Here is a 14,863-nt window from a genome sequence, read left to right on the forward strand (position 1 = left end):
GAAGTTGAAACACGATTCTGGTTGCCTGGGACTGAGGGGTTCCTGGGATGTAGGGCTTTCAGTGCCAAATCTGGGAAAGTCCTGGGCAAACTGGGGTGAGTTGACCACCCTTATAAGAGGACAGTGTGGTGTTAGGGAAGCCAAGAGAAGCAAATGCTTCAAGAAAGGAAAGGGGATAATGTATACATAGATAAAATCATCACGTTGTACCTCTTAAGTATATACAATTTTTATTTGTTAAGTATATCTCAATAAAGCTGGAAAAATTAAAAATACTTGATTTAAAAAAAAACAGAAGAAAGGAGGACCAACAGAATGAAATATGGCCCCAAGTTCAACTTAGAAAAGCCAGTGGACTTAGCACTGAGGAAGCATTTGGAACATTGAGTCATTCTTGGGTGTGCTGGAGACAGAAATCAGACTGCAGCAGGCTGAGCAGTGAGGGGTGGGAGGAAGTGGGGACAGAAGAGTATAAACTTTTCTAGAATTTTGGCTATGAAGAGAAAGAGAGAGAGAGAATGGTTATTGAAGCAGGGAGGACTTTTTGGCTGGAAGACACCTGAACATGCTTCCTCCTTACTCTTTTAACCCCCTCCACCCATAGATCTCCTCGGTCTCCCAGATTGATTTTTTTTCCTTCATGATTTTCCTTCTGTGGCATTTTGCTCTGTTTTTTGAGGTGTTTTCCCCACTAATTTGGCTCTTGATGGTGATCATCCTCTTCTTTAATTCACCCAGCAAAATTTATCTTTTTATTTATTCCCTCAAAAATATTGTTCCATAGAGCATTTTGGTACTATACCTGAATTTCCTTACATTCTTATTGCTATTATTCTTGTTTAAAGTTCTCTGTCTGCTCCAGCAGCTCTATTTTGCTGGATGACAGTTATACTGGACCATCCTCTTTTCAGCTGCTGGGACCTGTCATGGGCTGTCATTTTCTTTGGGGCTCAGATATGGGGGTTGAGAACTCTAAGCAGTGGCAATTTCCCAAGTGATGGAAGGAGATGGATTCTCCATTCCAGGGGGTCCATGTGTGTACTAATTAGGTGTGCAGAGGTGTCTCCTTGCTCCTCAGTCTCCTTGCTTTCTTCTAGATGCAGGAGCAGGGCTCCTTTTGGAATTCTTGGGGGCCATAGAGATAAGAAACACACATGGCCGTGATGCTGACTTCATCCCAGGAGGTTCATGGACCCCTGTGGGGCAGACTCTTCTGAGGATGAACTGTGTCTGATTTTCACCCAGAGCACTCTTCATCTTATCTTAGAACTTTCCACCTGGTACATGGGGGAGAAATTTCAACCCCAGATTTCCCTTTGGGGGTTCCCCAAAAGATATCACTCTCATGCCCACTCAGCTGCCATGGGTCCCAGCAGACTTTTGGTTCAAAGAGGCAGCTACACAATGGTAGAGAGCAGAGAGGAACTGAGATGTGTGCAGGTGACATTTTCCTAGAATTTGCCATCTCTCTTTCTTTAGCACAGGGCCAGCAAACTGCAGCCTGGGGTGGTGGTGGTGTTAAATCCTGCCTGCAGCCTGGTTTTGTATGGCCAGTGAGCTAGGAATGGTTTTTACACTTCTAAAGTGATATACTCATATATCCCTTTATACATATATCACATACATATATTTTGCCTGTCTATCTATCTACCTCTATCTATCTATCTATCTATCTATCTATCTATCTATCTATCTATCTATCTCTATATATGGCTTGAAAAATCTAAAATATTTATTATATGGCCTTTTACAGGAAAAATTTGCTCACAAATCTTTAACATATGTAAATGCCACTGGAGAAGAATCAGGAGAAAGGATGTGAGAGAGGTGGGGGACTCAGAAGAGAGAGGAGATAATAAATGGAGAAAGGTCACCAAAGAGGCAGGAGGGGACAGGATCCAAAGCAAAGAAGGCGAGGTTAGCTTTTAAACAAGAGGAGGAAACCCCTCTGCCGTTGAGGAAGAATGGAGGAGGACACCCCAGGCATCAATGGGGGAAGCAAGGATGGGTATGGATGCGGGTAGACTGTAAGGAATGTCAGAAAGTTGAGGGGGTTTCCATCAGCTGGTGTTTATTTTCTCTGTGAAGTAGGAGACAATGTCTTCTACCTTATCTAGAGAAAAGGGATGCAGACTGAGGAAAGAACTGAAAAACTGGAACTCCTCATGTGGGGAAGTTGACTAGGGATGGGAAGAGTGAATTCCAGGTAGCCTGGAAGGTCTTGTTTAGATCATAAAGCATGCATTTGTAGTGGGGCCTCCCTGAGAGATTCTGGGATCTCACTGCCTTGATGGAGAGTGGAGAAGAGACATAGTTGGTTCATAAGGAAGGATGCTTTGGGCTGCAAGTAACAGATTATTTGACACAAAGTGGTTTAACAAAAGGTTTTTGTTTTACATATGAAAAAATCCAAGGGTTGGTTCAGCAACACAATAATTTCGTAAAAGCCCAGATTATTTCTATCTTTGCACTCTTCCATCCTTTCATCCATGATATCTTTTCTCCAAGCATCATATTATTATATGATAGCAGCTAAAACTAAGAAGTCATAGGCAGGCTCTCCTTGAATTTGTCTTGGGTTTAAAAGGAGAAAAAGTATGTTCCAGTAGGTGTTTCTTATATCTCAATGGCTAGAATTGGTCCAAATGCCTATCATAAACCTTCTAGCAAATAGGAATATCATCAGGGTTTCTCAGCTTCAGCACTACCAACATTTATGGATGGATAATTCCTTGCTGTGTATGTGGACATTGTCTTGCGCATTGTAGGATGTTTAGCAGCATCCCTGGCGTCTATCACTGAGATGCCAGTAGCATCACCCCTTACCTCAGTCAGGATGACCAAAAGTGTCTCCAGACATTGCCAAATGTCCCTAATGGGGGGTAGAAACCACCTCGAGTTGAGAGTCACCAGGCTTAGGCCAATCTCAACTGACCCCCTGAGCCCAGGCACATTGCTGTCCCAAATATGAAAACAATCAAGATTCTGTTAATAAGGAGCATGTGATGGTGGTGATGGCTGCTGAGTGGACAACACACAGTGCCTGCTATGACTGGATCAGTCCTGGATTTAGGGTTTCCTAGGTATGTATGGAATCAGAGTGAGGAAGCAAAGGTGCTGAAAGTATGGGTGAGAATCATTTGACATGGTTGGTCACAAAATTTAGCTTGGATAAGAAAGGAGGTAAAGTCGATGGTTTGGAATAAGCTGACGGTTTGAGGGACTGGATGAGTTTCAAGAGCGAGTTTAGGATGAGAGAGACTAAGAACCTGAAAGAGGGCCTTGGAGCGGGATTCCTCATTTACAAAAAATACAGGGAGTACTTGCAATGGTCATGATTTGGATATCTGGGAACAAGCCTTGATTGAATACATCATAGTGAACAGAAATCCAACTGAACACACATTTACTGAGAGCCCCTTATGAAGAACAAACACTTCAGGAAGTAAAGGTTAAACATTTCCTCTCCAGGGATGTGTAATGATTCTCCTGTCCCAATCTTCATTCTTCATGATATCAACCAGATCCACAGGTATCACTTTCCATGTGGAATTGAATGTTCTAGTTTTAATATTTTCTCTTCACTTGCCCTGGAAAACATCCCCTGCCACAATGAAAGATGTTTAGATTAAAGGTAGATGTAAGGATAAAACAAACAGACAAACAACAACAAAACAGAGAGAAACAGTAGGAATGGGTTAAAGACAGAAAGTTCCACCCAGCAGGCAAAGATGGCATGATCCTAGCATTCTGGAATCCTAGGACAGTTGTGGCCTTCTTTAGCTTGTAGCGGGAGGACTTCTCAAAAATCCAAGATGAAGAATTTTTTTTGGAAAAAATTATGGATATGTATCCCACTTTAGAATTTCAGCTCCCTGGATGTTGCTTTTTGTCCATGAAGTTAGGCTAGACTCTAAGCTCCTTGAAGGCAGGCACTGTGATGGTCTTGTTGCTTTTTGTATGTCCATTCCCTGCAATAGTATCTGACACATTGTGGAATTCAACAGATATTCCCTTACAAGTTACAGGGTGGTTTAGAAGCCTCAGACCCCACAGGAGAACAAGTATGTCCTGCAGCAGCCCATGAGGGTAGGAGTACCTGGCTTAGTTATGAGTCACTGTGTGCAGGAAGTTCAAAGCCATGCCTTCCCTCCTCGTATTTATAGTTCACTTACAGAACTTCCTGTCCAGCCAATCGTGACTCCCCCCATTAACAGTATTGCCTACTTATGCAACTGGCCTTCCAACGTTGCCATGTTTCTGGGGTATAGAGCTAGAACTTTAACCCAAGACCAAACTTGCCCATAGAGGACAAAGAGTTTTGTTAGCTTTTTACTTATACTCTGTGCCTAGAAAAAATAAAAGCTTATGAAATTCTTTTAATTAAAGCAAATGTATTTCTGAAATGCAGCTACATATTAAATGTGTAATAAATATAAAACAGATCATATAAATATAAGATATACATTTCCCTTTTAAAAGACATATTTGTCTTACTCAATTTCCACAATGTTAAGCAACAATAATAAAAAAGTTTCCTTATTCATTGTGGGAAACCAGAAGCTGGAGTGCTGGCAGCTTTGGGAATTGTTTTGAATTATCTGGCAAACATTTCAAAGGTCACAGCCAATGGTTAGTACTTCCCACAATTTTACTCTTACTGAGAATGATTAAACTTAATATCTATAACTTTTTTCCCTAATTAGTTGACATGCCTGCTCTAAAACTTTTTTTCCTGATTCCATTTTCCTCTTGGTCCTTTTGGAAAAAATTAGAATGAATTCCCCTTCCCTCCCTCCAATACGGAATAGAATTTTCTTCAGTAACTGCTGAAGAAAATCCCACAGTTTCCTCAAGAAATGTAGAAATCCATGTATCATAAATTTCTCAATTTTGTTTAGCTTAAAAACAACAGATTCTAAGGCTCTTTGGCTAGCAGATGTGGGAGGCATGTACACAGAAGGCATAAAACCAAATCGGATTGGGAGAATTTTTATGGATTATGAGCTTTGGAGTCCATTCGACTCATCTAGTGACATGTCTCCTTACAAGTATATTCTCTCATTTCTCTAAAAGAACACATATAGAACAACAGTGGAGAGAAGTCTCAGATAGTGCTGGAAGCTCATTTCTTAGCGCATCAATCTTGAGTTAGCTCAATGGAAGAACAGATGAAAACCAGTAACCAAGTTCCTGAGAGGTTCCCTCTCTAACAGGACCATCTGTTCTCCCAGGAAGGCTCTGTGATTATAGGCATTCCTCCCCTATAATTATGTAGAGCATCAGAGGTGGGGTCCCTCTTCTGGCACCCTTTCCAGGGTATTCACCAACTCTACTGGGCTCAAGTCCACCTCTCTATGAGATAATGAGATTTCAGGGGATGATGACCACTCTGCTATGTCCATGATTCTAAGTCTCTCCCTAAAGGAGCCTACTTTACATGGTCGTGGTGCTGGGGATTTGCTTTACCCATACTTATTTGAAAGACAAGAATATATGCAAAAGCCAGCTTAAGCACTGTTAGTGAGCAGGGAAGGGTCACTGAATGAGAAATGCAAACCAGGTCATCAGGAAAAGAGCTCCTCCCCATACCCTGCAGGAAAGGGAGCTCATACTAAGACAAGGGGAGGAAGCTGGGGGTATCAAGGAGTAAAACATTAGAATAAGTCACAAGTCCTCTTACCTCACTGGGTTTTGAATCAGGGCCAAACCTGCTGGAAAGTGTATGAGTCTCAGACTCAGATTTAGATTTTATGATCTCTCTAAACCACTTTTGGACCTGGAACATCAAAGGAAATACCAGGATGATTTTTTGTTAACGTTAGAGAAGAGAAAAGCCAGTGAGTTAGGAAGAGGACAGAGACATTTTGAAAAAACTTTTCCTACAAAATGTGGTCTATACATAAAACAGACTTATTTAGCCTTAAAAGGAATGCAATTTTGACACGTGCTACAACATGGATGAACCCTGAAAACATTACATTGAATGAAATACAGAAGCCAGGCACAGAAGGACAAATATTGTGAGATTCCACCTAGATGAGATCTTTACAGTGGTCAAATTATGATACAGAAAGTAGAATAGTGGTTATCAGGGGTTTGGCAGGGGAGAATGGGGTGTCATCATTTAAAGAGTGCAGTGCTTCAGTTTGGGATGATTGAAAAGTGATGGATGGTAGTGATGGTTGCACAACAATATGAATGTATTTAATGCCTCTGACCTATACACTCAAACATGGTTAAAATGGTAAAATTTACGTTACATAAATTTTACTGCATTTTTTCATATTACAGAATACATCACTGTTGTAGTATAGAAAATTAACAAAATATGCTTATGCAAAGGAAGAAAGCAGAAGTCACACATAATTCCTCAACTGAGTGAAAGGTCAGTGGTGGTGTTTTGGTGGTATCCTTCCGTTTGTCTTGGTTTGGGGTCCCCCAGAAGTAGTATCTGAGACAAAAGCTCAAGTGTAAAAAGTTCATTTGAGGGGTGATCCCAGGAAACACCAGTAGATCAGAGGGGAAGTGAGATAGGGAAGGGAAAGCAGCTAGTAAAGGGTGCATAATCCTTTCCACTCTGGACAACTGGGGTTCAGTCCAACTGAGGGGCTCTGGAGACAGCATAGGGCACACCTCAGAGTCATCCCACCTCAGAGACATGGGAGCTGGGGCATCTGTCTACCAGCTCCCATCAGTCATTGGTCGATGGCTGGTCTCAAGGGCCATTATTCTTTGGAACCATCAGCTTGCTCTGTGCATGGACCAGGCACGTCCTAAGGGTAATAAGAAGCCCACAGGCACAGAGTCACCGGTGTTTGCAATAAGCAACCCTGGGCATGTAGAACAGAATGTCAAAGGGACGGGAGAGGGCCACCAACAGCATCTGCTATGCTAAAGTTTCCAACTCTGGCTCTATTGGCATTTTAGTTGGATCATCCTTTGGAGTGGGTGCTGTCCTATGCACTGGAGGATGGTTAGCAATGTCTCTGGCCTCTACCCACTAGATAGATGCCAGTAGTGCCCCTCCCCCTAGTTGTGACAATCAAAAATGTTTGTCCTCCCAGAGGTGGCAAAATTGCTTGAGAATAATTGGCACTTTTCCATATACCCCCTTACCCACACGTAAATAAATATATAACAATAACGTAAGCAATGAATATTTATATACACTATATAAACAAAATGGAACCCTCCTGGAACAATATTCTGAAACTTGCCTTTTCACTAATATATTTTGAATATCAAATAGTCTTATACATGGACAAAAATTAACATTTGAATGTTCTAAGCCTAGGCTCATCCTTTGCTCTCTGGGGAGTGTCTGTCCTGTTGGCTCAGTTTCTTCCTCTTCCTCCTCCTCCTTCCCTTCCCAGTTTGGTTCTTTGGAAGTGGAGATACAGAGTGAGGAAAAGAGGGAGGGAGGGAGGGAGGGGGTGAGGGAGAGAAGGGAGGAGGAAGAGAGAGAGGAGAGTGAGGATGAGGAAGTGGAGGATGAGGAGGGGGAGGAGGAGAGGAAGAGGAAGAAGAATACCAGGAAAGAAAGAATATCGGTCAGGACATGTTTTGCTGCAGTAACAAACCACCACCAAATCTTAGTGGCTGAACTTAACAAAGGAGTCCCTGGACTGCGTGTCCTCTTCATGGTATTTGAGAAGTACAAACAAAGACCTTGAGTGATTTTGTATTTCTTCTGGTTGCTGGAATATCTTTATTTGGCCACTGTGTTTCATGGCTTGGACCACATGGATCCCAGCTTCATTGGGCTTTCAGTATTTTACATTATATTTCATGGTTGCACAGCATCCTGTTCTAAAGATGCAGAATAACTTAGCTAAATCTATGTAAAGTATGTCAACATAGTTCAGTACTATACAGTAGAGCTGCGTCTTCCTTGGGGTCCAGTTCTAGAGCCAGCATGCAGTCCACATTATCCCCAAGCACCCCTTAGCAAGACATCATCTTAGAGGCTTATCACAACAAGTCCCAAGTGTCATACACACACTGTTTTTTTGTTCAGCTACAGATACATGAATTGACTTGTGTTTAGTAGTCATACTGAATACAAAATATATATCTTGAAGAACGGGATGCTCACACTATGAGATGCTTCAGGAACTGAGATGAATAGAGGGGAAGAGTACACATAAGTCACTGTGCTCACTCAGGTGCATACATCCACAGAGAAGAGTTGCTTACAGTTTTCTTTGGCTGGATAGGTAAGCTTTAGATGTTCACAATGAGATGGATGGATGGATAGAAGGATAGGTATGTGGGTAGATATGCGATAACACAAATATAGCACGTTACTTACCGAATCTAGGTGATTGGTATGTATGTGTTCACTGCATGATTCTTTAAATTTTTTTGCATGTTTGAAAATGTTCATGATAAAATTGGAAAAGCTATCTTATTATGTAATTTCATTATAGAGCTATTAAAGCATTAGTAGAGAGTCTATACCATCACATGGAAATGTGTTTAAGAATTCATGTTAAGGTGGGGTGCTTTATTGATCTCAGTTACACACTCCCTTATAGTAGTATTACACACTTAGCTTCACAGTGGATGGAGTGTTTTTATCCCATTGACCTTGGGCTTGGACATAGGACCTTCTTTGGCCAATGAGATATTGGTGGAGGTGATGCAAACAGAATCACAAGGCCTGAGATGGCCTTGCTCAGTAGGGCATGCCTTCTTGTGATTTTGCCATTGTTATGAGAAGAACTAATGTTGGGGAGCTGCTCCCCTTTCTTCCAAGCCTCAGGGTCACAAAGAGCAGACATGAACACTATCTGCATCCTGGAGCCCAGCCAAACTGAGCTGAACCCTAATCAACCTATAGACTCAAGAATGAGAAAAGTAAATGTTTGTGTTTAAGCCACTGAGATTTTTGAGATTGTTTGTTACACAGCAACAGATAACCATTGCAAATGGGAAAGCTGAAAAAAAAAAAAAAACCATGATATTTCCTTGATGTAGCCATTATTTACTTTCTGAAAGCCATTAGTAAATTGATGTATTTTACAATCAATAGCATCTCACAGCAGAGAAAATATAGGTAGTGTTTACACACAGCTCACAAGCTCATATGAAAATTTAGAGCACGTGGATTTAAATGTTCATTAAGCTACTAACCTCCAAATTTTTCTTAACTTTAAAACAATAAAGGGATAGGTCAATGTTTACCTGCTGGCTGAAGAGGCAGTAGACCAGGAAAATAAAGAATCCCTGAAGGCTGTTGATGATGGTGAAGAGGTAAGCCATGACACGGGCAGCTGGGCCCACCTGCAAGATGCCCAGAAACCACGTGCAGCCCAAGATGAAGACCTGAGCTATCGCTTTGAGTGTCAGCATCCTGAGGGGAGTAATAATTAATAATGTAAAAAAGCTAATAACAGACATGAACACTTCTATAGCATCATTGTTAATGGTAAGGATTCTGGAGCTAGAATGCCCGGGTTTAAATCCAAGCCAGTGCTAACTAACTGTGTGACCTTGGGCAATTTACCTTTCTGTAACTCAGTTCCCTCATCTTTATAATAGTCCTATTTCATAGGGTTGCTGCAAAGATTAGATGAGACTTCAACATACATAGAGTATTTAGGACAGTATACAGAACAAAATTAGTACCATACATACATAAAGCATTCTAAAAAAAAAGAAAGATAAAGCTTTTTATCTTTCTCTCTCTATATCATGTATAGATGGGGGGGTCATATAATTTGTTATTCAGACAGGGAGGCTTTTAGATAAAAAGGGGTGCCACTAATAATTACAATGCATCAATAAACATAAACTGGGACTGTCCTAAGCAAACTGAGATGTAAGGTCACCCTACTTGTGTATCTATGTGTCCTTAATTTTATTTATTTATTTAAATGGAGGTTCTGGGGATTGAACCCAGGACCTCATGCATGCTTAGCACATGCTCTACCACTGAGCTCTATCCATCCCCCATACATCCTTAATTTTGAAGTATAATACTACATAGGTGAGAAAAGCTAGCTGAGGAAGAATCTGTGTCGTGCGATGCTGTTGTATGTATGCCTGTCTATTCTATAGAAGATGCACAGAAAAAGGCCTGGGAGAATATCACATATGTCATATCACACATATTATACAGTTTGTTATCCGTGGCTTTGCTGGCAATTGAAAGTATCAGGAAAAGCGAGTAGACCACTTTCACTTTTAACTTTGTATATTTTGAAAACTTCAAAAAAAATTAAAACAAATGTGTTATTTTTGTGATTAAAATGAAAACAACAATAAATCAAATCAAGCTGGATGCTGTAAAATTAAAAAAAAAATACTCACAGCTCTTGATTTTTTTGAAATAGAATTATACAAAATACACTTTAACTTAAATCCTTCCCAAACCTATTGTCTCTTGGGTTGTGTGGCAAAAACTGCTGGGTTCCCCCCCCCCCACCCCATTCTCCTCTTCTTTTTTTTTTTTCAGTGTTAGATCTCTTCTCTTTTTGAGATTTATCAAGGACGCATGGCTACCCAGTTAGAGGCTACATTGCTCAGCCTTCCTTGCAGCTAGGTGTCACCATGTGACCAAGGTCCAGCCAATGAGATATGAGCAAGTGTGGAACTTGCAGCTTCCTTGTCAGTGCCTTCTCGTGGATGGAATACCGATAAAGACAACTTCCTAGGGGATGGTGGGGCAACAAAATAGAAAGAACTTGGGTCCCTGGATCACGTTGTGGAGCAGAGCTTCCCCCATCAGCCCTGGATTGTTCATCTCTGGATTGTGACATGAGAATGAAATAAAATTCTACTTTACTCTCTTTTTTGGGTCACGGCAGTTTAGCTTGTACTCTGGCTAATACAGAGTCTCATTAATTGTGACAGTGGGAGATGGCAGTGGCCTTGTTAGTCTAGAGTCTGGTTGTGGGGTGTATGTTTGTTTGAATATGTAGGAGGGACCAGGAGGAGATGAGTAGAGGAAAAGGGGGTTAGAAAACAACCTTTACCCCATTTTACCTTATATTCTGGATGGTTGACACTTCACTGTTGAGAGAGGAAAGTTTCCTTTTCAAAATCCATAGAACCAAGAGGAAAAATATGAAATTCATCTGCAGGAATGACATAGACCATGTAGAATACAAATTATAATGTACTATGTCCCCTGTAAATTGCATACAACTCCTACTTCCCTGCACAGGGGTTTGAACTGGTAACAGGTGGAAAAAACAAATCATACAACTGAGAAAATACAAGTTCCTTGTGCTATCTTGCACCCAGCATGTCTGGAGCTACCTCTCAGGTCAGGGACATCAGAGTCACATATTTACTCACGCAAATAATGGCACAGACGGGACCAAGGAAACCCCAGATGAATCCCTGATCCAGGTGGAGCCAGCAGCTGAGAACAATGGGAAAAGGGACACAGAGATCAGAGAAAGCACATGAAATGGACATGAAGTGACACCTTTCCCTAACAGAGAACTTTTTCAATGTCTCCTGAAATGTCAGCTGGTGACAATGAAGGCTTTGATTGCTCACTACTGTGTGTTAATGCTACATTAAACATCTTACAAGCACAGTCCTCGTGAATTTTCACACCAGTATTGTGAGGGTGGAACCATCCTAATTTCACTAGTGAAGGGACTGAGACTTGGGGTCTCATATTACCAAACTATGGGAGAGATAAAGCTGGGACCTAACTGCAAAATTCCCTCCTTCCAGAACTTTCCACATCATCTTTCCCTGCTTCACTGGGAGAGAGGTGAAAGCCCTCACACGCAAGGGGAAAGCAGAGTGCATTTGATGTGGGTGTCCCAGTCGTCACCATGAACACTTCCCTCCAATCTGTCCACTGCACAGGGTGAGAGTCAAGCTCACCGATCAGGTGTTCCATATAGATGAGGCCTGGATGCTGCAGAAATGGCCACAATCACAGCCGGGACTCCGTAGCCCACAGGGAACATCAACCACTTCATGAACCTGTTCGCACCGGAGTAGTTGACCACCGTCAGGTTGCGTGCAGTGAGGAAGAGGTGCAGGCCCTCCAGCAGCATCCAGGTGAAGGCGGCCAGGTAGAGGTAGTGTAAGGCACCGGCTACGATGGCGCACAGCACCTGGGGAAGGAGGGAGGTGTCACCAGGCGGGGCTGTCAGGGTGCGGCATGGCCTGAAGACCTCTCTTTTACCCTCTCCTTGAGTTCAGAGCACCTGAAGTTAGACCAAGGTCACTGAAAATACAGGTGGTTGATAATCAATGCCAGCACCAGGGCACCACTCCTCCAACCTCCCTCTGGGACCCAAGGCCATCTTATTAAGGTGTCTGATGGCTCCATGAACTCAGCATCCCATGGGGCAGGGCAAGGAGTCTTCTGGGACTCCATCAGTACCTTGGGCTCGGTTCGGTCGATGGCTGTGAGGAAGAGCAGGTAGGCCAGGAAGAGGCAGATCGAGAGCTGCAGGTGGAGCGAGGTGCTGGTGTTCTGGATGGCTTTGCACAGCAGGAAGGTGAGGGCCGCCAGGAGGAGGCACAGCAGAGAGAGGCTCAGCCCCACGTAGGTGATCACAGCCAGTGCAGGATCCTCCTCCTGGGACCCAGCAAAGAGGAGACCACAGTCACACTTCCCTGCTCTGGGATTGTACTCCACCCCCTCTTGTGATGCAGCATCCCAAACATAGCCATGAAACTGGATGATAGAGAGTGTGGGAAATGTCTGCTGGACTAAGTCTTTCCCCCCCGCTTTATTGAGGTATACCTAATACGCAGAATATTGCACATACTTAATGTACACAAGTTGATGAGTTTGAACATACCCATGATATCACCCCCGTAATTAAAGTAATAAATGTAGGGGAAGGGAAGTAGCACAGTGTTAGATCGTATGCTTAGCATGCACAAAGTCCTGGGTTCGATCCCCAGTACCTCCATTAAAAAAAAAAAGACACAATAAACATCAGTTTTCTTTCTTAAAAAAAAAAAAAAAAGATAATAAACATATCCATCACCTCCCAAAGACTTCTTGTATTCTCTTGCTTTACTTTTTTGGAGGTGGAGTAAGAACAGTTAATGTGAGATCTACACCCCCAACATGTTTTTTAAGTGCACAGCACCATCCTGTTAACTATAGGCTCTATGTACTGCAGATTCAAGTTGAAACGAATGGACATGCCAGACCAAGCCTTGCACCCAAAGAGATGTGGGGAGACCCGTGTAGCAGAGGCTATCATCCTCCTCACACTCACTAGTCCATGGACATTTACCCCAGAAGCCGTTCACAACCGCCTTCTCCCCCAGAGGTAGCCCTGATCCTTTTATGATAAGCAATTCTTGCTTTTTCTTATAGTTTTACCACCATGTTGTATTCTCATGCAACCCCTGAAAATATAGTTTAGTTGCACCTGTTTTTAAACTTTATATAGATGGAAAAGTATTCTTTTCCACATAGTCATTCAGAAACCTATTAACAGAGGCTCTGATATCTTGTAGTTAAACCATCTCAGACTTGCTGCTTCCTCATCGCCCTAGAGGATCCCTCATAGGATTTTCTATGCTTCATCCCAGAAAAGTAGCATTGCTTTTAATAGCTGCCCACAGGAGACAACCTAGATACCCATTAACTGTAGCATGGATAGGCACATTGTACAACAGTCACACAAGGAAATATTACATAGCAATGAAAATGGATGAACCAAGGCTATGCTCAACTCATAGATGAATTTTCTAAATGTAATGATGAATGAAAGAAGCGTTTTATGTTTAAAACTCATTTTAGCTTCCCCACTTCCCTGTGTAATGGGAGAGGTCAGAGATTTCCACCACGTGTTCTGGGGGTACCTCCTCCATCTCTGCAGGGAGGAGTGGGATGCAGGACTTTCTGTGTGCTGTCACTCAGCCTAAGTCATCAGTAAGTCCTCTGACCCCACCTCTAGGATGTGTGTCCGGTCAGACCTTCTCCCACCACCTCTGCTGCCGCCACCCAAATCCTAGCCACCATCGTCTCTCTACCAGTCCACTCCTGCTGCACCATCATCTATTCTTGACCCAGGAGCCAGAGGTACCTTCTAGTAACATAATTATGCAGCATCTTTGAAGGAAATACTCTATTGCTTTCCCATTGCAAATCGAATGAAATCTAAATTCTTGACCGTGGTTTGTCAGACAGTTGCAGGTCTGGCATTTTCCCTGCTCCTGACTCTACAACCTGACTTCTAATGCTTCCCTCCCATTCCCTCTGCTCCAACTGCACTTCGTTGTGGAACACACCAAGTTTGTCCTCTCTCACGACCTTTACACATACATGTATCTCTTTTTAGGATGCTCTTCCCGGAGAACTTTCTTCACTGAGGTAAAAAACCAAATAATATAAAATTAGTCATTTTACAATGTGCAATTCAGTGGCATTTAGTACATTCATAGTCTTGTGTAACCATCACTTCCATCTATTTCCAAAACATTTTCATCTCTCCAAAATAAAGCCCCATGCCCATTAAGAAGTTACCCCCTATTCTGTTTCCCCCAGCCCCTAGAAACCACCAACTTGCTTTCTATTTCTATGCATTTGCCTATTCTGGACATTTCATGTAAGTGAAATCCTACAACATATGGTCCTTTTTGTCAGGTTTCCTTCACTCTGCTTTGTGTGTGTGTGTGTGTGTGTGTGTGTGTGTGTGTGTTAGGAAATTAAGTTTATTTATTTAATTAATTAAAAAAATTTTTAATGGAGGTCCTGGGGATTGAACCCAGGACCTTGTGCATGCTAAGCATGTGCTCTACTGAATTATGTCCTACCCCCTAGCATATGTTTTTGAGGTCCATTCCACATTGTAACACTACTGACTTAATAGTCAGATTTCAGCTCGAATATTTAATTCTCCTCCAGCCACTCTGTCTA

The 14,863-nt window shown here is 42.3% G+C and overlaps 1 protein-coding gene across 8 annotated transcripts in view; it reads right to left on the reverse strand.

Annotated features, from left to right (window-relative positions):
* Positions 1-213: 213 nt before the first annotated feature.
* The window catches only part of ADGRE3 (adhesion G protein-coupled receptor E3), a 41,746-nt gene continuing 27,096 nt past the window's right edge, over positions 214-14,863 (reverse strand). For 2 of the 8 annotated variants that reach the window (XM_031437471.2, XM_064479932.1), the window contains 7 exons: positions 12,362-12,559; positions 11,854-12,089; positions 11,308-11,374; positions 10,993-11,084; positions 9,190-9,358; positions 5,684-5,779; positions 214-3,604 (listed from right to left, as the gene is read on the reverse strand). In XM_031437471.2, the coding sequence (XP_031293331.1) occupies positions 3,536-3,604; positions 5,684-5,779; positions 9,190-9,358; positions 10,993-11,084; positions 11,308-11,374; positions 11,854-12,089; positions 12,362-12,559 (927 nt within the window). In that variant the 3' untranslated portion in view covers positions 214-3,535. Of the gene's footprint in view, positions 3,605-5,683; positions 5,780-5,934; positions 7,384-9,189; positions 9,359-10,992; positions 11,085-11,307; positions 11,375-11,853; positions 12,090-12,361; positions 12,560-14,863 lie in introns of those variants that run through there. The other 6 variants (XM_064479929.1, XR_010378082.1, XR_010378084.1 and 3 more) reach the window with 6 other exon arrangements.

This window comes from Camelus dromedarius, chromosome 27, assembly GCF_036321535.1.
Source record: "Camelus dromedarius isolate mCamDro1 chromosome 27, mCamDro1.pat, whole genome shotgun sequence".
Lineage (NCBI taxonomy): Eukaryota > Metazoa > Chordata > Mammalia > Artiodactyla > Camelidae > Camelus > Camelus dromedarius.